This window comes from Argiope bruennichi, chromosome 7 (assembly GCF_947563725.1).
Source record: "Argiope bruennichi chromosome 7, qqArgBrue1.1, whole genome shotgun sequence".
NCBI lineage: Eukaryota > Metazoa > Arthropoda > Arachnida > Araneae > Araneidae > Argiope > Argiope bruennichi.
In genome coordinates this window covers 15,973,857-15,992,390 of record NC_079157.1, presented here as the reverse complement: position 1 = coordinate 15,992,390, position 18,534 = coordinate 15,973,857, and the positions used below count along the sequence as shown (strand labels likewise).

At 32.4% G+C, this 18,534-nt stretch overlaps 1 protein-coding gene across 1 annotated transcript in view; it reads right to left on the bottom strand.

Moving 5' to 3' along the window:
- Positions 1-3,802: 3,802 nt before the first annotated feature.
- LOC129975292 (uncharacterized) overlaps positions 3,803-18,534 on the bottom strand; it is a 60,498-nt gene continuing 45,766 nt past the window's right edge. Inside the window, exons 13-16 of the mRNA XM_056088346.1 lie at positions 16,778-17,007; positions 13,672-13,788; positions 8,909-9,037; positions 3,803-4,037 (exon numbers count right to left, since the gene is read on the bottom strand). Of these exons, the coding sequence (XP_055944321.1) occupies positions 3,961-4,037; positions 8,909-9,037; positions 13,672-13,788; positions 16,778-17,007 (553 nt within the window). The 3' untranslated portion in view covers positions 3,803-3,960. The remainder of the gene's footprint in view (positions 4,038-8,908; positions 9,038-13,671; positions 13,789-16,777; positions 17,008-18,534) is intronic.

Sequence of the window (18,534 nt, the reverse complement as noted above, 5' to 3'; positions counted from 1 at the left end):
TAATCAGTAATATTACATGCGACTTCTTGTATATTTATATGAGCATTTTTTTTTCTAATACAATATTTTAAAACAACAAACTTATTTTTCTTTTTCTTTTGGCTTAATAATTTTTTCATGTAAATTAAGAATGCATATTCAATGAAAAGCTCGCAGTTATATAAACACAGTACATATTAATTATAAATGTGGGAATGTTGATTTTCAACTTATTGCGAACATTAAACAAATTATAACGCTGTTTTAAATAACAAAACGTATGTTTAATTCAATTATATTTAAGATTATATATTAGGAGTACTTAATAGTTATAAAGTGATTATTAATTTATAAAACATAATTGTTTTTGAGCTCTTTTTATTCGATTTCAAATATATAGATATTTAAACTAAAAATAACATAAAAATATTATTAAATAAATATTATTGAAACTATTACCTAATTCTTTGACAAAAATGAGTTAATTGATTTTTTTTTTTCATTATACCTTAAAAATATTGCATGAAGATTATTTTGTTTATTTATTTTGTCAAAGCATACTTTTTCCGTTTCGTACTTAAGAGATTTCTCAGAAATTATTTTTTATTTGATCTGATAACTTCATTTCAACACCAGCATTATCTAACCTCCTCCCATATCGAGACCTAGATCTGATCAACATAACAACATGGGAAAAAAACAAAAACAAAAAACCCGGAAGCTGATTTATTAAAAATAAAATCTCTGATTTCAAGGCATCGTAAATCCTTCAACGTTGTCTATAACTCAAACAAATGAAGTGGACTGTGGTTTATTTAAACAGTTTATTGTGAGACTCCACAAAATTTATATCAAATTATGATTTGATTAATACTAATAAATGATCAAAAAACATAAAATTGCAATATTAGATCACACCTTCACTTAATGTGGAAAGTGCAATATAGTGGTCAGAACAACGTGACTGACACGTGTGTTGTGGGTCCTTGATTCGAGTGGTATCTTTATTTTTAAAAGCCGTGGTGGCCTAGTGTCTCGGCTTCGAAACCGGAGTGTTTCAGGTTCGAGACCCGATTCCCTTAAAGAACCGCCGTGTAAGCGGGTCTGGTGCGTGCTAAAGCTGCCGGGACCAAACGTCCTCTCACTGGTGTGGAGAGGGGGATGCCTTCCCAGATGTCGTCCTCGTCATCTGACCGAGACTCAAAATTACGAGCTCCGTCCCAAAATAGCCCGAATGTTGCTTTAAAATGGGACGTTGATATAACTAACTAAACCAAAATCTAACCCTCGCTTAATAGGAGATAAATGCGAGCAATAATAAATCAGAGAATTTCGTCTCCTGCTCAGTAGAGGAGCATCTATCGCTTGGTCCAGCTCGCATGAGACCGGTCTGAATAGAGGGGTTTCTTCTTTCGCCACCCAGGTGTGTGGGGGGGAGGGAGGGAGCCTTGCAAGTGAGAGCACCTTTATGAGAGAATATGCTAGACAGTATTGTGGAGACTACTCCCATTGGTTTTCGATATTTTTAGTCTTTTTCATATTTCATAAAAGCCTTTTATATAGTTTATGAGAAACTAAAATTTTATATTTTTCAAATTAATTTCCTTATCATGGCTCTGTGTAAAACATAATTCACAGATGCATGGCAGAAATTTTATCTTCGATTTATTTCACCACGGGAATTATGATATGTACAAAGGAAAATCGATAAGGAAAGCGTCAATCTACATCGTGATACAAGCTTGAAGTATAAGAAATTTTCCCTTCATTGATTTTATTATGAGATTCTGATAGGGATTTCTTTGCTGCGTCTCGATTAATGTAAGAGAATCTTAGGTATCTTTGAAAAGTATGTGTGAATGCTAGAGATTTTTATCCCTTAGCGAACCACGGAATCAGTATTTTTATTATACGCGAGTTATAATTAATAGAATAAAAAAGTGGGAGTTGGATCAGGAGATAGGAGATTTAAGAATAAAGTTATTATGGGATAAATTGATAATTATGATTTAAATTAGTTAAAATAAATTAGATTAAGAGATATTATTACACACAGAGAGAGAGAGAGATTGGAAATTGAACTTCAATTTTTTTTTTACAAAAAAGACATGGTTTGTACACAGGGAGAACCAAAATAACGTGTCTACATTAAGATACAAGAGGATAAAAGAGTGTGAAATCTTCCCCTTAGAGTTTTTACTAAGAAATTCTTATAGGGGAATTTTTAACGTGTTTTAAGTATCTTTGGAAGTCATGTCGTGGGCATAAAAGATGACATATCTCTTTCTCTTCGCTTGTAGCGGGGGAATTTATATATATATATATATATATATATATATATATATATATATATATATATATATATATATATATATATATATATATATATATCTTGTTTAACTTTTCAATCGTTAATAAAATACTTTTTATTTATCCACTCAAGTTCAAATACATTTTTTAAAACTTGTAATGGATGACACTTGATGTTAATACAGTTTTTTTTCAAATATTAATTTATGAATTAAATTTGTCAAGTAATTTCTATTTGGTCCCAAATAGTCGACAAATCAGTTGGGATGTCACCAAATGGTCGTCAAGCTCTGAGATTACTGACGTGACACCCAATCATAAATAATATAAGATATATATAAATAAAATAAGAAAATAAATAGAAATTCAATTTAAAAAATCTTGAAACTTAATATTGTAATTCTATCATATGTATATACATATTTATATTAATTGTAATTATTTAATAAAAAGTAACTAAAATAAAAAAAAAGTTTTGTTGATATAAGTAAGAATTGACTTTAAAAAATTTATATATTACTTGTTTCAAAACAAAATTGCAAAAATTCAGAAAAAAAAATCTGCGTCGTTAAATTGCTGACATTAAAAAAAACATTTATTTACTTTAAAATGGAGTAAAATTCGTTTTTGTGCAAAAATATTTTTGGAAGTTATCATGACAAAGTGCTCACGCACTCAAGTCCAAACCACTTCATCCTACGCCAACTTATCGTCCACCTTGAGTAACGGCGTGTGAGCGCCGCAGAAACCACACAACTGTTTATGTCTAAACTAATATTGTTTCAAGTTATTAACGAAAATATTGTTTAATTTTTAATTAATTAAAATTTTAATTAACGTTTCAAACAATTTTCTTCGAAGTACACATTCTTGCCTTCCAAAATAAATTTGTTCGGTAAATATCATTATCTAAATCTGTTAATAGACATTTAGCAGACGATTCCTTTTCAGACATCTTATAACTGCTACTATTTTTATTTCAATTAAAATATTATTAAAAAGTAAAATCAAACGATTTTTTCTTAGATAAACATATTTTATAAATATTATTTCGTTTATTTTTTGTATAATAGCCAATGATTAGTTATAAACCTTTTGGAATATGGCAATGTTTGGAATATATGCTGTAAAGTTGAAAGAATAAATAAGCCAATGGAATTCTAAAATGCTTGGAGTGTTATTTTAGTTTTTATGAATTTAAGATGCTCTGCAAGCTATAGTTTGAAGCTTAAGAAAACGGGTAGTTTTCTAGAAAACATGCAAAAATATTTGAGCCAAATTTTATGATTCTGTGCCAAATATTCCAGTCTGTAGAACACCATCACTTTCAGCTTTTCCAGACACAGAGGCACACGCACATTCTATTTTAATATAAGTTGAGACAGAAACACTTTAAATATTTCAGTTTTATACTTATAATTTTAATTATATTAATCCATTTTTTTTTACTTTAATAGCAATATATCAATAAATTCTTTGACAAAAAGCACCATAATAAATAAAATGTTTCTACTAAAATATATAAAGACATTTTATTAAATTAAATATAGTACAATTCACTAAATATTCAAATCGGCAGTAGTAAAAAATTGACACATAAAATATAAAAGTCCTCGATGTTGAGCTTCAACAATAATATAAATGTCCACAAAGCCGGATGAGCAAAGCTATTTAAACTCTGGGCAATCCAGCTACGATTTCGGTCTCGATCGAACATTCTTTCGATCCACGAAGAATTTTGAAGTAACCTGGAAGTTAAAACAATTCAATATTTAAAGAATATTGAAGAAGTTATGGATATTTTACTATATAGTACATTCCCGAATATCTGACCTAATGTGGCGGAAGGACAGGCCCGATAACAAAAAAGCTGCAGTTCTATAACTCATTTCTTTGTTCACCAATACCAGATAACAAAGTTTTTATTCCAAAACTCACTGTTATAATACGTATTTTCTCACTTCTTATTGAGTACCAAACCCTCCATTTATCTCAAAGTGAACACGGCTGCTGTCCGGTGAATCATAGAAGCTGTTACCGGTAACGTGTCAACTTAAAATAGGAGGCTCTGTACTGGTAATACTATTCTACACGTTTCAAGAATTTATTACAGAAAAAGGATATGAACTGTTCACATTTTAACACAAATTGTGTAATAGCTAACTTAAATGCACGAAACATAAACCAAAAATGTTAAAGTAAATCGTAGGCCTCATTCTTAAGAAAATTGACTCAATCTGATTTTATTTTTCACTGATAAATGATTACAAAGAAAAAAAAATTATGAAAAGGGAACCCTAAGATAAGAGTCAAAACTTACGATTTTTAGGTTTCGAAACAGTCCTTAATAGATTATTTGCTTCTACAAGCCTTGCCTTCTTTATTTAATTGCGATAAAAGGAAACAAGGCCAAATAGCCACGATACTCGGGAGTATATTTTGTAGTATTTTAAAAATTCTTTTATTTTTAGACATATGAAACTAAATTTTGCTCTATTTCGTTCATTATCACATTATTTTTTTTTAAAAGCCTTCTTTCATAAACTTAAAAAGAAATTATAAGTAGAAAGCGTTTTTAAGTAGAAAGCTATCATTTTCATGGTTGTTCTGTCAAATTAATGCATTATTTGTACATTTTACGTTGTACTGAATTATTATATGCATTAAATTATTATTTATTATTGCGCATTGATATTATTATATGTATTAAATTATTATTTATTATTGCGCATTGATATTATTATATGTATTAAATTATTATTTATTATTATACATTGATATTATTATATGTATTAAGTGATTATTTATTATTATGCATTGATATCATTATATGTATTAAGTGATTATTTATTATTATGCATTAATATCATTATATGTATTAAATTATTATTTTTTTTATTATTATGCATTAATATCATTATATGTATTAAATTATTATTTTTTTTATTATTATGTATTATTATTATTATATGTATTAAACTATTATATACATTTTAATCATGACGTATTTGCTAATAAAGAATAAGTATATTTTTCAATATTTATACCCCTGAATTTAAATGATACCGAATTTTTTTAACAAGCAAAATTTTTAAAACCGTGAATTCTTTTTCTCCTAAGATTTGATGAATAATATGATCACAAAATGCATTCATATAACGTATAGAGTTCGTCATAAATCTGTGTCAACTTTAAAAATCCATAATGAAAGTACAAATGCTCTGAAAAAATTTCACTTTGCGTGAATATGAACAGAGAGACTTCGGATTTCTTTTCCATGTATAAAAAATGGTTCCAAAAGTAACCAAAAGAGGGCGCTCATACGCCATACAAAGATTTTTTACGCAAATCAGGTTAGCAACAAAACACAAAGCTGCAAATGGGTCTGTGATTCGATTCCGGCAGCATGCTATAATTAATTGATTGAGCATTGGCGATTAAATGGTTCTTTCTACAAGAATGGTAAATCCACAACTATTGCATTGCGGAAATTTTGCACTCTGGAAGGAATTAAGGCAAATAAAATAACTATTTAACTGAATGGGATGCTGAATTTGGAAACACGTTTGGAGGAAATGGGGAATTTGGAGGATCGTTCAGTGGCAAACCATTTTAGCACGGATCATGTTCATATTATAAAAATTGCCATGGAAGAATTGGTAGCCTATTCATCAACAATGAGTAGCAGTGCTTGTGAAGCTGAAATTTGGAATCGTCCATTCAACATATTCTACATGGAATCTATGAGTATGTATCTGTACATTGAGGTGAAAGCTGATAAACCAGTTAACAGCTACGCTACCCGAGCAATTGCTTTTGTTTTGTGGTCATGTTACTGGGCTGCGAACCACAAGATCCCAGGTTCTATCCTCGCACATCCCAATTCACCAACATTGGTGACCTCGGACATTGAACCTTCAACCTTCGTACAGCTGTTGTGGCGCCATCTACCCACAGCAAACCAAAGTCGTCATACTCACTTGACGCAGCAGCAGCAACTACATACACGTTCGCCATAAAACTCGGCGATACTTAAATGAGTACAGGTGCATTAGACTCAACAGCTAATAAAAACATCACCACTCAACAGCCATATCGTTCGTCTCACCTCCGACTCTTTGGAGGGACAGTCTGTGGTGAAAGCTGATAAGCCAGTTAACATCTACGCTAGCCGAGCAATTGCTTTTGTATTGTGGTCATGTTACTGGGAAGGTCCCAGGTTCTACCTTCGCTCATAACAAATCCGCTAAAACACGATATTTCAGGTATTTCACCATCTATCATCATTAGATACAGATGAAAAATGAAACTTTGCTTCAGGTTGCTGGCACAAATTGAAGCACAGTGGTTGCTGAACATTATACAGATGGATGAAACCCATTTTTCACTGCATGGCAACATCAATACGCAGAACAATAATATCTGGACGACGTCACACCTTCATGTGGTCCTGACCAAGCCTATTGCATCCTCCTCCTGTGACTGTTTGGTTTGATTTCATCGCGTCTTTCATTCTGAGATCTTTCTTTTTTCAAGAACTTTATCCTATATCCAGCTGTAAGAATCTGTATAGTCACTGCAGAATGGTATGTTACGCTTTTGCATGATTGCCTTATGACTGAATTGCAGGAAAGAGAAGCGTTGCCTGCGCTCATCTTCACGCAGTGTAGCACCCTACCCCACTCTGCACGCGAAATCGAGTCGTTTATAGTGGACAGTTTTACTGAATACCAAGTGACACGTCTAGATTTTTAAGAATAAGTTAACCTCACGATCGCCAGACTCGACCTCAGTAGAGTTTTGATTGCGGAGATACTTAAAGCCTTTTGAGTACCTTAAGAATAAATGACCCTTATGATCACCAGACTCGACCTCAGTAGAGTTTTGATTGCGGAGATACTTAACGCCTCTTATGTATCTTAAGAATAAGTGGCCCTCACGATCACCAGACTCGACCTCAGTGGAGTTTTGATTGCGGAGATACTTAACGCTTTTTGAGTACCTTAAGAATAAGTGACCCTCACGATCTGCATACTCGACCTCAGTAGATTTTGATTGCAGAGATACTTAACGCGTCTTGTGTATCTTAAGAATAAGTGAACCTCACGATCACCAGACTAGACCTCAGTACAGTTTTGATTGCGGAGATACTTATCGCGTCTTGTGTATCTTAAGAATAAGTGGCCCTCACGATCAGCAGACTCGACCTCAGTAGATTTTGATTGCAGAGATACTTAACGCCTCTTGTGTATCTTAAGAATAAGTGACCCTCACGATCACCAGACTAGACCTCAGTAGAGTTTTGATTGCGGAGATACTTATCGCGTCTTGTGTATCTTAAGAATAAGTGGCCCTCACGATCAGCAGACTCGACCTCAGTAGATTTTGATTGCAGAGATACTTAACGCGTCTTGTGTATCTTAAGAATAAGTGAACCTCACGATCACCAGACTAGACCTCAGTAGAGTTTTGATTGCGGAGATACTTATCGCGTCTTGTGTATCTTAAGAATAAGTGACCCTCACGATCAGCAGACTCGACCTCAGTAGATTTTGATTGCAGAGATACTTAACGCCTCTTGTGTATCTTAAGAATAAGTGACCCTCACGATCTGCATACTCGACCTCAGTGGAGTTTTGATTGCGGAGATACTTAAAGCCTTTTGAGTACCTTAAGAATAAATTACCCTTATGATCACCAGACTCGACCTCAGTAGAGTTTTGATTGCGGAGATACTTAACGCCTCTTATGTATCTTAAGAATAAGTGGCCCTCACGATCACCAGACTCGACCTCAGTGGAGTTTTGATTGCGGAGATACTTAACGCTTTTTGAGTACCTTAAGAATAAGTGACCCTCACGATCTGCATACTCGACCTCAGTAGATTTTGATTGCAGGGATACTTAACGCGTCTTGTGTATCTTAAGAATAAGTGAACCTCACGATCACCAGACTAGACCTCAGTAGAGTTTTGATTGCGGAGATACTTAACGCGTCTTGTGTATCTTAAGAATAAGTGGCCCTCACGATCAGCAGACTCGACCTCAGTAGATTTTGATTGCAGAGATACTTAACGCCTCTTGTGTATCTTAAGAATAAGTGACCCTCACGATCACCAGACTCGACCTCAGTAGAGTTTTGATTGCGGAGATACTTAACGCCTCATACGTATCAGTGTGATCCTAGCCACTTTTTGGAACTGTAGGATTTCAAAGCCATTCATCGGACCGTCGGTGCTATCGATTACGACAGACTATATTCGTCTGTAGTAGGCATAGTGATTCATAGTGCTGAAGCTTGCCAGATCAGGCGTTGTTCTCGACGAAATTACAACAATTTTCGGACATAAAATAGCCCTAGCGTTGCTTCAAAATGGGGGTTAATACATCTAAACTAATTCAAACTAAATATATTGCTAAATATTAATAGGTTACTCTCATTATTTTGGCAATGGCTGTAAGTGTTAAAAAAATTAATAGAAGAATCTATAACTTTAAAATGCAACCAATTTAGATTCTAAAAAGTCATACATCTTTCAAAACGTTTTCTGATTATGTAAAAAAAGGAAGAAAGAAAAAATGAACTGCTTGTCTTAGAAAAATATGTGGTTCCATCTTACCTTTGTCACCCCAGTCGGTATTCCACGAATTAGCTACAAGCCAATAAGGTGTTCCGTTTTCAGTTCCCCATCCGAGTATTCGGATAGCGTGAAGTCCCATTTCTTCACCGGTTATGTGACGATAAACACCTACAGAAAAAAAAAGAATAAAATCCGGGAATGGGCTCTGGAAAATGAACGGTGTTCCTAAAATATCATAATTCGGCGAATGTTTTTGTTTCCAAATTCATTATTTAATTATCAAATAAATACAATTTTATTATTATATTAAAATTATTTAAATATGTATGTTGACTAATTGAAAAAAAGTTGTATTAATATCCTCAGAAGATTTTTAATTGCTTCCTTGCCAAATCCAGTCCTAACGAATTAAAGCAGGCGAAGTAATGGATTTTTATAGAGGAATGTCGATGAGTCATAATTAGCAGGAATGGTTTCACAAATATTTTCGCTCTTACTTTGTAATAAGGGTTAACATCCTTCCCTTCTATACAAAAAAAATCCAGAGTTTGATGTCTTTGGTTCAAGTGGCTTTGTGTTGCCTAAATTATAAAATTGCCTAAAACTATAAATCAAATTTAATCCATCTAGCACTTAGTTTCATAAATATTATGTTCATTTACATTTGAACAGAGAGTCAGGAAAACTTCTGGTGAATCGATTTCATTCCAAATTTCAAAAAATCTTCACGTTTTTTAAATTTCAAAGACCACATACCATATTTTCTCTGACTAACACAAAACATTTTTCAATTACTGATTCACACAACACCGCTTCATGCCCCTGCAACTATAGCCCTCTGGTTATTTAAACAGTGTAAGGAACATGAAGTGGGAGGGACATCGAACAATTCTCCTGTTCTATCCAACGCTGAGGCTATTGTTCGACGTCTGACATTTATTGATTGAAATTTGGTAAGGGAATTTTAATACTGGACAAAAGAAAGCCGAAAGCAATGAGCTATTTGAAATAAAAAAAATGGAAAGTAGCTTTGGCTTATAAAGCAAACTATCAGAAACAGACTGAAAACTTATGCTAATCTACATAAACAGACTTACAGTTTGTTTGTGATTACAAAATTTAGACAAATTATAATAAAAATATTAACAAAAAATTAGAAATGAAGAGAGAAATAAAAATAACCGTTGCAGTTTTAAAATTATCTTTATTGTACTCAGAGGTCTGAAACAAAAAAAAAAGAATCAATATCACGTGGTCAATTTTTTTTATCAAATACAATACTTTCTCCTTATATATAAGGTTTTTAAGATTAAACTTCGCCTATTCAGAAAGCTCTTGGACCGATTCTTAGCTCCCAAAGAAACATAATTGCTCTAGCATGTAACACTTATGACTCTGCTCTGTAAAAATTAATAAAAAGAAAGAAAAACATTAGTTTCAGTTTTTATTAATAAATAGTGTTGCTTCAAGGAATTATTTATTGTTAAATAAATATCTCCTTCCATATTTATTGTAACAAAAAAATCAAGGAAAATACTTTTCATTCTTGTTATTGTTAAATTTCGATAATTTTGGGCTCTCTATTTCCAATTATCGACTAATCCTTCAAAGATTCCATACTATGCAGTAGAAAGGAGGTAATGTTATTAAGGTAATTCCATTACCTTAACCATTTATTTAAACATTTCGCACAAGACTATGTAAAAAAAAATTATTATTTTCAAACAACATGACCACCATTATCGGCGGATCTTACACCATGTGATTTTTGGCCATGGGTTTAAAAAAAAAATAAAAACTCTGCTCCTAAAACGGATGTCAGACTATTTCTGATCTGAACGACGGTTTTACGCTTCATGCCCACTCAATCACATAGAACACTTGACATTGCGCAGTAGAAAATACAGTTTTCAAAATGGAATGAGTGACAGAAAACGAATGGGGATGGAAAAAGAATGGAGAAACGAAATGCTGTTTCTACCTACTTGTTTTTATTTTTGTTTGTTCTTGCAGAGTCATTCCTATGACATTGTTTCATTTTTTTTCTATGTGTTTAGAACTATAAATCTAGTTCTAGAACTTATTAAATTATTGAATATCAGTTTTAACAACAATGAGAAACAATTTTTTTTAAAATTTACTTATCAGCAAATACGGAAAAATCTGCTGTGTCACCTATTAACGAGAAATAAAGCTATTATTTTTCATAGAGGGCATCAATTGTTTTTATCTTTACTTTTAACAAAATTGAATGAATGTTTATGTGTGTCTGTATGTTAGTGCTCCACAGTCTACAATATACACTGTGGCACATATACACCTCGGAAAGAATATTTTGAATTTTAATTAAAATTTTAATTTAAAAAATTAAGCAAAATTTTGGCATTTCTCCACTATAATTGCCGAAATATTACAATACAATACAAAAATAATTTTACTTCATCTCAAAATTTTAAATATTATCTTTTTAATGATGCCAATTTTTTGTCGATTTTTTTCTTTTCTTGTATTAATATTTTAGTCATATTTTGCATCAAAAATACAAAGATACCTAAGAATTTTGAATGCATCAGTTGTAGAATCCAAATGTATCTTTTGAATGTACATTTCTTTTGAATGTACAAATGAATGTATATCTTTTGAATATATAAATGTATCTTTTGAATGTACATTTCTTTTGAATGTACAAATGAATGTATATCTTTGAATATATAAATGTATCTTTTGAATGTACAAATGAATGTATATCTTTGAATATATAAATGTATCTTTTGAATGTACATTTCTTTTGAATGTACAAATGAATGTATATCTTTTGAATATATAAATGTATCTTTCGAATGTTTGATTTTGAATGTATCTTTTTAGTAATAAAACTAAAAAAAGCATCAAAAACATAAAATTCTGGAGGAATACCAAAGTAATTAATAAAAATTAATAATTTTGGCGCTCCTCCAAACGGTTCCTTCCTCTGAACGATTTTTTTTTTATTTTTATTTTACAATCCCAATTATTTTCGATATTAATGCAAAAAAGAAGGAAAAAAATAATGAATATTGAAAAATACAGGCCCAAGAGCCTACTTCTGTCTTTACAAATCTTTTCTGGGAAGCTAGCGATATATCTACTTAATTCTAAAAAAGAATTTATAAAAAATTTGCATTTACATTTAAGATGCCATTAATTAATTGGAAAAATTGCTGCATTATGCATTGTTTTAGATTACAAATTAGGTTATACTATTAAAAGGTTAGAAATAGGAGTGTATCTGTTATTTATGAATTTTTGGAAAATTGTCAAAAAATAAGAGAAATGCATAGTAAAATGAACAGAACGGCGTAAAAGTAATGTGAATTACATATCTAACAAAATTCGAAGCTTAAAGACATTTTTTTATTATTATTTAAGAAAATATTTTGCTATTATTAAGATACTATTTAGATCAAGCGGCATAATGTATTTAATTGAGGACTTTAGCAAACAATTACCTAATTACCTTGACAAATCAGGTGGTCGCCAAAGGCGGCTAGAATTATACATTAAGGAAATTATATTTCTTGGGAGCTATAAAACTGGCCAAGGAGCCTACTGAATAGACGAATTTTCATTATAATAACCTCGTATTTTACATACAAGAAAGTTAGATTAATGCAAACTGTTGCCACCCAAAGAAAAAGAAATAAAATTATAGTAATAGAAATATTATTTATTTTTGCTACTAGATAAGAAATATCAAGCCCTTCCCATTGGTTGTTCAGATTCTCTGTTTATTTTAGCACGAGACACAATTATTTAGATGAATGTATAAATAATAAAAAGAAGACATCTGTGTCGAAAATGAACTGAAATGAAAGGATGAATTTAGAATTTGCGATGTATTTTATGTTCCTGTTGATCTTTATGCCGGGATTACACTCGGCCAGTTATAAGACGGCAAGTAGGCAGCGCATGCGCAGAAAGGGACTGATTTATGCTTGCCACAATTTCATAAGATAGGTTCAGGCATTCCATGCTTGGCTATAAATTTTCGTTTTGGCGTCAATGAATTTTTCTTTTTCTCAGCGTATCGTATTAAAATGATGTATATTTACACAAAGAAACATGGCAAAATAAAAAAAAGAATAAAAAAGGTCAACATACCTAATCTGGAAAACTATAGAAATAAAATGGCAAATGAAATGAAAAAAAAGAAGGAAAAAAAGAAAACATTGCATCAGAAAGAACAAAGAGTAAAAAATGTCGGAATTAATCTACGATACGTGATTATTTTTTTTCACGCCAAAAAAAACCCGCCAAATTCTCAAACGCTTTCGCAGTAAGAAAAAAAATAGAATACAGCGGCATATTTGTTGTCCCGTCGGGGCAATTACTTGTCATGGCCCGAACAACATTTTTCAGCCTTTCTACGCATGCGCTGCCTGCTGGTCGTCTTATAACTGGCAGAGTGTAAACCCGGCATTACAATGTGAAAATGTGTTAAACCGAAATTAAATATTATTTTGAAAATCCATTGAGTTGCTCTTTGAATAATTATTTTGAAAAATTCATCGGATGAAAGAATGAGTTGGATAATTTATCCAACAAATAAATCGATAAAGAATTAGTTTGAATTTATTGGATTATTGGTTCGTGTTAAACTGAGATATTTCTGAAGCATATTATTTAATAAATATAAGTAGAATATGGAGATCAATCTGTTTTATACAAGAGTATAAGCATATATGTGCTGATATACTTCGAAGTTTCTAATATGGCATGCAATGGCACGTTTACTTTAAATCATATACGAAATGCATAATCACCTGATTTGTACGTCAAGAAGTCTTCGTATATTATTATAATTCCTTCCACAGGACCATTTTTGTAGATTTCGGTTTTAATTTGGTCTTGATGCCTGCTAACGGAGTAAGCTACCTTGCCTAAATAAGAGAAAAAAAATGGAATTATTATCCTATTTGCTGCAAAATATTCGATTATTGATTGCATTTAAATACAAATCATTCGTCGATAAACTAATGAGGATGGTCTCTTTGAACTTTCTTGCAAACTCACTTATAACCATATTATTGTCGCCTCCTCCCGAATAAAACTGTGACCATAACCAATTGCCATTCTTATCATTCGCTATGTCTGGAGGTTAAGAACTTCGAGTTCACGCACTCCTTACCCCATGCTTCAAATAGGCAAAGCTGTATACTTTGGGTTAGATCGCCAATCTTACCCAAAAAAAAGTCTAATTTAATAATTAGATTATACATTAAACAAAATGTTAAATAATTAGCAAAAGAATTCTTCTTAACCTTATAAGCAGTAATGACACTGTGCCCCATTTTGATTATTAGTCGTTTACTGTTGTATTTACTGAATGCTACGGATTAATCGCAAAAAAAAATGCTGAAGATCGCACGTTAGACTTAATAAAAATACTCAGTTCACACCAAATACCTGTTTTTTGGGTAAGATTGGCGATCTAACCCAATTTATCTATTAAGTCTAATGTGCGATCTTCAGCATTTTTTTTTTGCGATTAATCCGTAGAATTCAGTAAATACAACAGTAAACGACTAATAATCAAAATGGGGCACAGTGTCATTACTGCTTATAAGGTTAAGAAGAATTCTTTTGCTAATTATTTAACATTTTGTTTCATGCATAATCTAATTATTAAATTAGACTTTTTTTTTCTTTTTTTTCTTTTTTGTACACGAAGTATAGAAGTACTGTAGTCATCAAAAATTTGAACTAGAAATTTTGTCAAATCTCCACATTTCGAGTCTCCCTGAGTCTAAAAAACACCATATTTTTGACCTGATGTCTGTTTGTCTATAAACATAACTCAAAAATACTTTAAGATACACGGTTGAAATTCGGTATACGAAATTACGACCAAATTTGTAGATTCTTATCCATTTAGTGGAAGTCTGACTAGATGTTTAAATATAAGTAGGTAAATATAAACTGATACGGTGGCTTAGCATCTAATATATAGATCCTTTTCAAATTTTGAACCAAGTCTCTCAAGCGGTCAACAATCTGTCGGTCAACAATCTTTTGCATGCATGTAAACACAATAACTCCTAAACGTCAACACTTAAGTCAATGAAATTCGGAATATTATTTTCTGGCCACAACTTCAAAATGTCAAATTTTGATGGGGAGGTTTTTTTTAAATGCCAAATGTCAATTTTGTGTCAAATAATAAAATTTGCAGATTTCTATCAGATTAGAGTAAAAAAATCTATTCACAGGAAGTCCGTGTGTCGTGATGTTCGAATACAAGTTAACACGATAAGTACAGAACGGAGAGAACAAAATAGGCTTACACAGATTATACATCTGTAGTGTAAACGCCTGTCAAAGTTTGAGACAAAACCTACAAAGTGTTGACTGTCTTTTAGTTTGCACTTTCAGAAACAAGGAAACGAGATAACTTATGAACGTAATGACTTAAATGTATCAAATTAGGTGTGGGATTTTGTGACTACAGCTGCAGCTTTGTGTCAAATCTTTGTTTCAATCGATTGAGAAAACCGTGTTTAAAGCACAAATTCGATTTTCGGATGCTCTTAACTGCATGCAAGGGATCCATCGCCTAAACACTCGCCAAGTATGACTTGGTAGATTCAGCAAAAAGTGATAAATTCACGCCAAAAGTTGATATTGTACGCCAATACCAAGATTTGGGAAGCCAACTCCCGCTGGTCTCTTATAAACAGGAGTTGTGTGCTTCATACTGTAGTATAGAAAAACGTTACTTTTTCATTAATAGTATGCCATCGACGAATAATAATTAGTAAAAATACATTAGCATGCGGTATTTGGCGATTCATTCGCTGTAAGGCGATTGTTATTTTTATTTTTTAAGTCATTACATTTTTGAGTTACCTCATTTAACTTGCTTATCCTTGACGGATTTTATTCAAAATTTGATAGGATCTACTCTTTAGATGCTAAACTGGTAGCTCTTTATGCTTGTAGTTAAATTTTTCACATCTATTCTGACAGACAAACAAAAAAGATTTCATCTGAATAATTCAAAGTTTGAGAGTAATCTATAAATTTGTTATAAAGACCAAATTTCAACTACCTAACTGAAAGACTCTTTGTATTATGGTGCTCATAAACAAATAGACACAATTCCAGAAACGTGTTTTTCGAACTCAGAGACGTCTGAAACATAAAAATGGCAATTTTGATTAATTTTTAATTATAAATCTTATTAAAATTTTGAAAAATATAAATCGTAATTTTGCCCGTAAAATCAACATATTTGGTTGTTCTAAGTTCGGCGGTTTGTGTTGCAGAGTTTGGTTGAATTAACTTTAAAAATGTTGTTTTATTTGACACAAAAATGTGAAATCTTTTCAGATTCGAGGGTACTCTGCTGAAACATAAAGATTCGACAAAATCGCGAGCAAATTTCGCGAGCAAAATCGTGAGATAAATTTTTTTATGATGGTGATTACAATGCTTTTTCTTTGTGTACTTCGTGTACGGGAAAGTAAAAACTGGGCAAACAAGTTGAGATCCAAGCAAGAGATACTTCTGCCATTTATTATAGCTGCAGAAACCACTGAAATTATGTTTAAAAATTTATTCAGTTTTTTTTTAATTATTTTATTTATTTATTTTCGTTCGTGACATTCGTTGATGATTCCGCATTAACATTTAGGTGAGGGCATGCAGTTAGAATTAAAATTCCATAGCCGCACAAATTAAATAACTGCCATAAAAATATTTATGCTCTTAAACAACAGAAATCTGTAAAACATGATACTAAAATTGAGAAATCCGGACAATAGAAGTTGTTATTTCTTGTATATTTTCCCCTGTAATGCCGATTTCTGAATTGAATAAACGCTATTTCTTACAGCATGTATTTATCTGAGCCTTATCCAAAGACCTTACCATAATGCTTATCGGCTCGGTAGCTGACTTTGTATCCTTTCTCGCAAGTGTGGGTGCACTGTGGGGTGTCAACAATGTCCCCACACGGAGGTAGCTTTCCAGTGGCGTTGTGCTCGCAAGAAGCAATGGAGTAAGGCTTGCATCCCACGTGGGAGTTGTACAGACCTCCGGTGACGATGCCTTTGTCGACCCAATATGCCCACGCAGCCTCGTGGTGCCCGCCTTCACATCTGAAAAAAAATGACGATGAAACAGCTGCCATTAGTTCTAGAACTAAGTTTATTCATTTTAACACCACGATTTAAAGCACCACTAGAACTATTTGGGAAAGGACCTTGACTTTTTAATTTTGAGCCGTGATCGGATGACGAAGGCGACACCTAAGCTGGCAGCCTCCCCCCCCCCCGCCTCTTCCACCAGCGGGTACTGCCAGAGCATTCAGTTAAATGGCTGAAGTAGTAGAATAGATTTATGATTAAAAAGCATTCTTTGTCTTTACTAATAGCAGGATAAGGTTGGCGCTCTACAGACAATCTAATAGCTCTGGCGTTTGTGCTAAAACTGAAATATTTGGTATATATACACCATCAAGAATGAAAATGTGAGCCTCGGCTTAGCCTGTCCCTATTAGAACAAAATGCCTCAAAACATTGTTATGATATCTTCCCGATATTGTCTGGCTTTCAAAATATTGAACAGCTTCCAGGGAATATCGTTCAATATCTTCTGCTAATAAAGAGATGGGGGGGGGATATTTTAATTAGAATTTTGATCAAAATTTTGTGTTTTTCAGCGATTTTGTGTTTTTCAGCAATAAGTTTCTTAATAATTACAATGCAAAAAGGACTTTTACAGCATCTTAAAGTTCTTTAAGACTTAAGAATTTTTTGACATATAATTTTTTCTATTTTCAATTAATTTTTTAAAATATTTTAAGCGTATTTAAAACAAGACATTTTTAAAGTGAAACAAACCGTTTTCCTTATTGTTACTAACATCTCATCTTGCCTTTTTTTTTCAATTGTCGTGATGAAGATATGAAGATTCGTCTTATTTTTCCATGTTTAGTAGTTTTCAGAATAAGGCGTGTTTTTAATAAATTTTTGATATTTTTTGTACTTAAAATTAAGTTCAAAATCAAACAACGGTGAAATTTTTTTAATTCATCTATTTTAAAATACTGCTGCTTTTTCCAATGAAGTAATCGAATGTGTAAAGATGTAGATAGAACATTAGGGAAATGCAAAGCACAGTGAACAGAACTGTGCAAATTTTTTGGAATAATGTAACTTATATGTCTATCAAAATTTGAAGTTTAAAAATATTTTGCTGAAGAAACATTTAAAATTATCAGCAACTATTGATCCCGGCGAACCAGCTGGTCGTAAAAGGCGACTGTGCTATCATAAAACAAGGGATAAAAAAATTCAAATATTTCCCAAATCGATGCCAAATGGAAAAAGATAGATTGTCGCGGAGTAACTTGTCTGATAATCAAAAACAGCTACGCCGTTGCGCACAAAGGCATGCGGATAAGTCTGAATGACCGGATCCCCACGATAGCATTGGAGAGAACTGAGGATGAATCATTAGGGCAATCACCGCCCACGGCACAGCCTCTCCTGTAGGAGGCACATCTAGTCAACGGCCTCACACCATTTCTGCACCCACCAGGAAGGCGAGACCCAACCACCATACCGGAAGTTTCTCATCCCCAGTTTGAGGTGCCCCCTCTCTGAAAAGATGCCCCCTGAGAG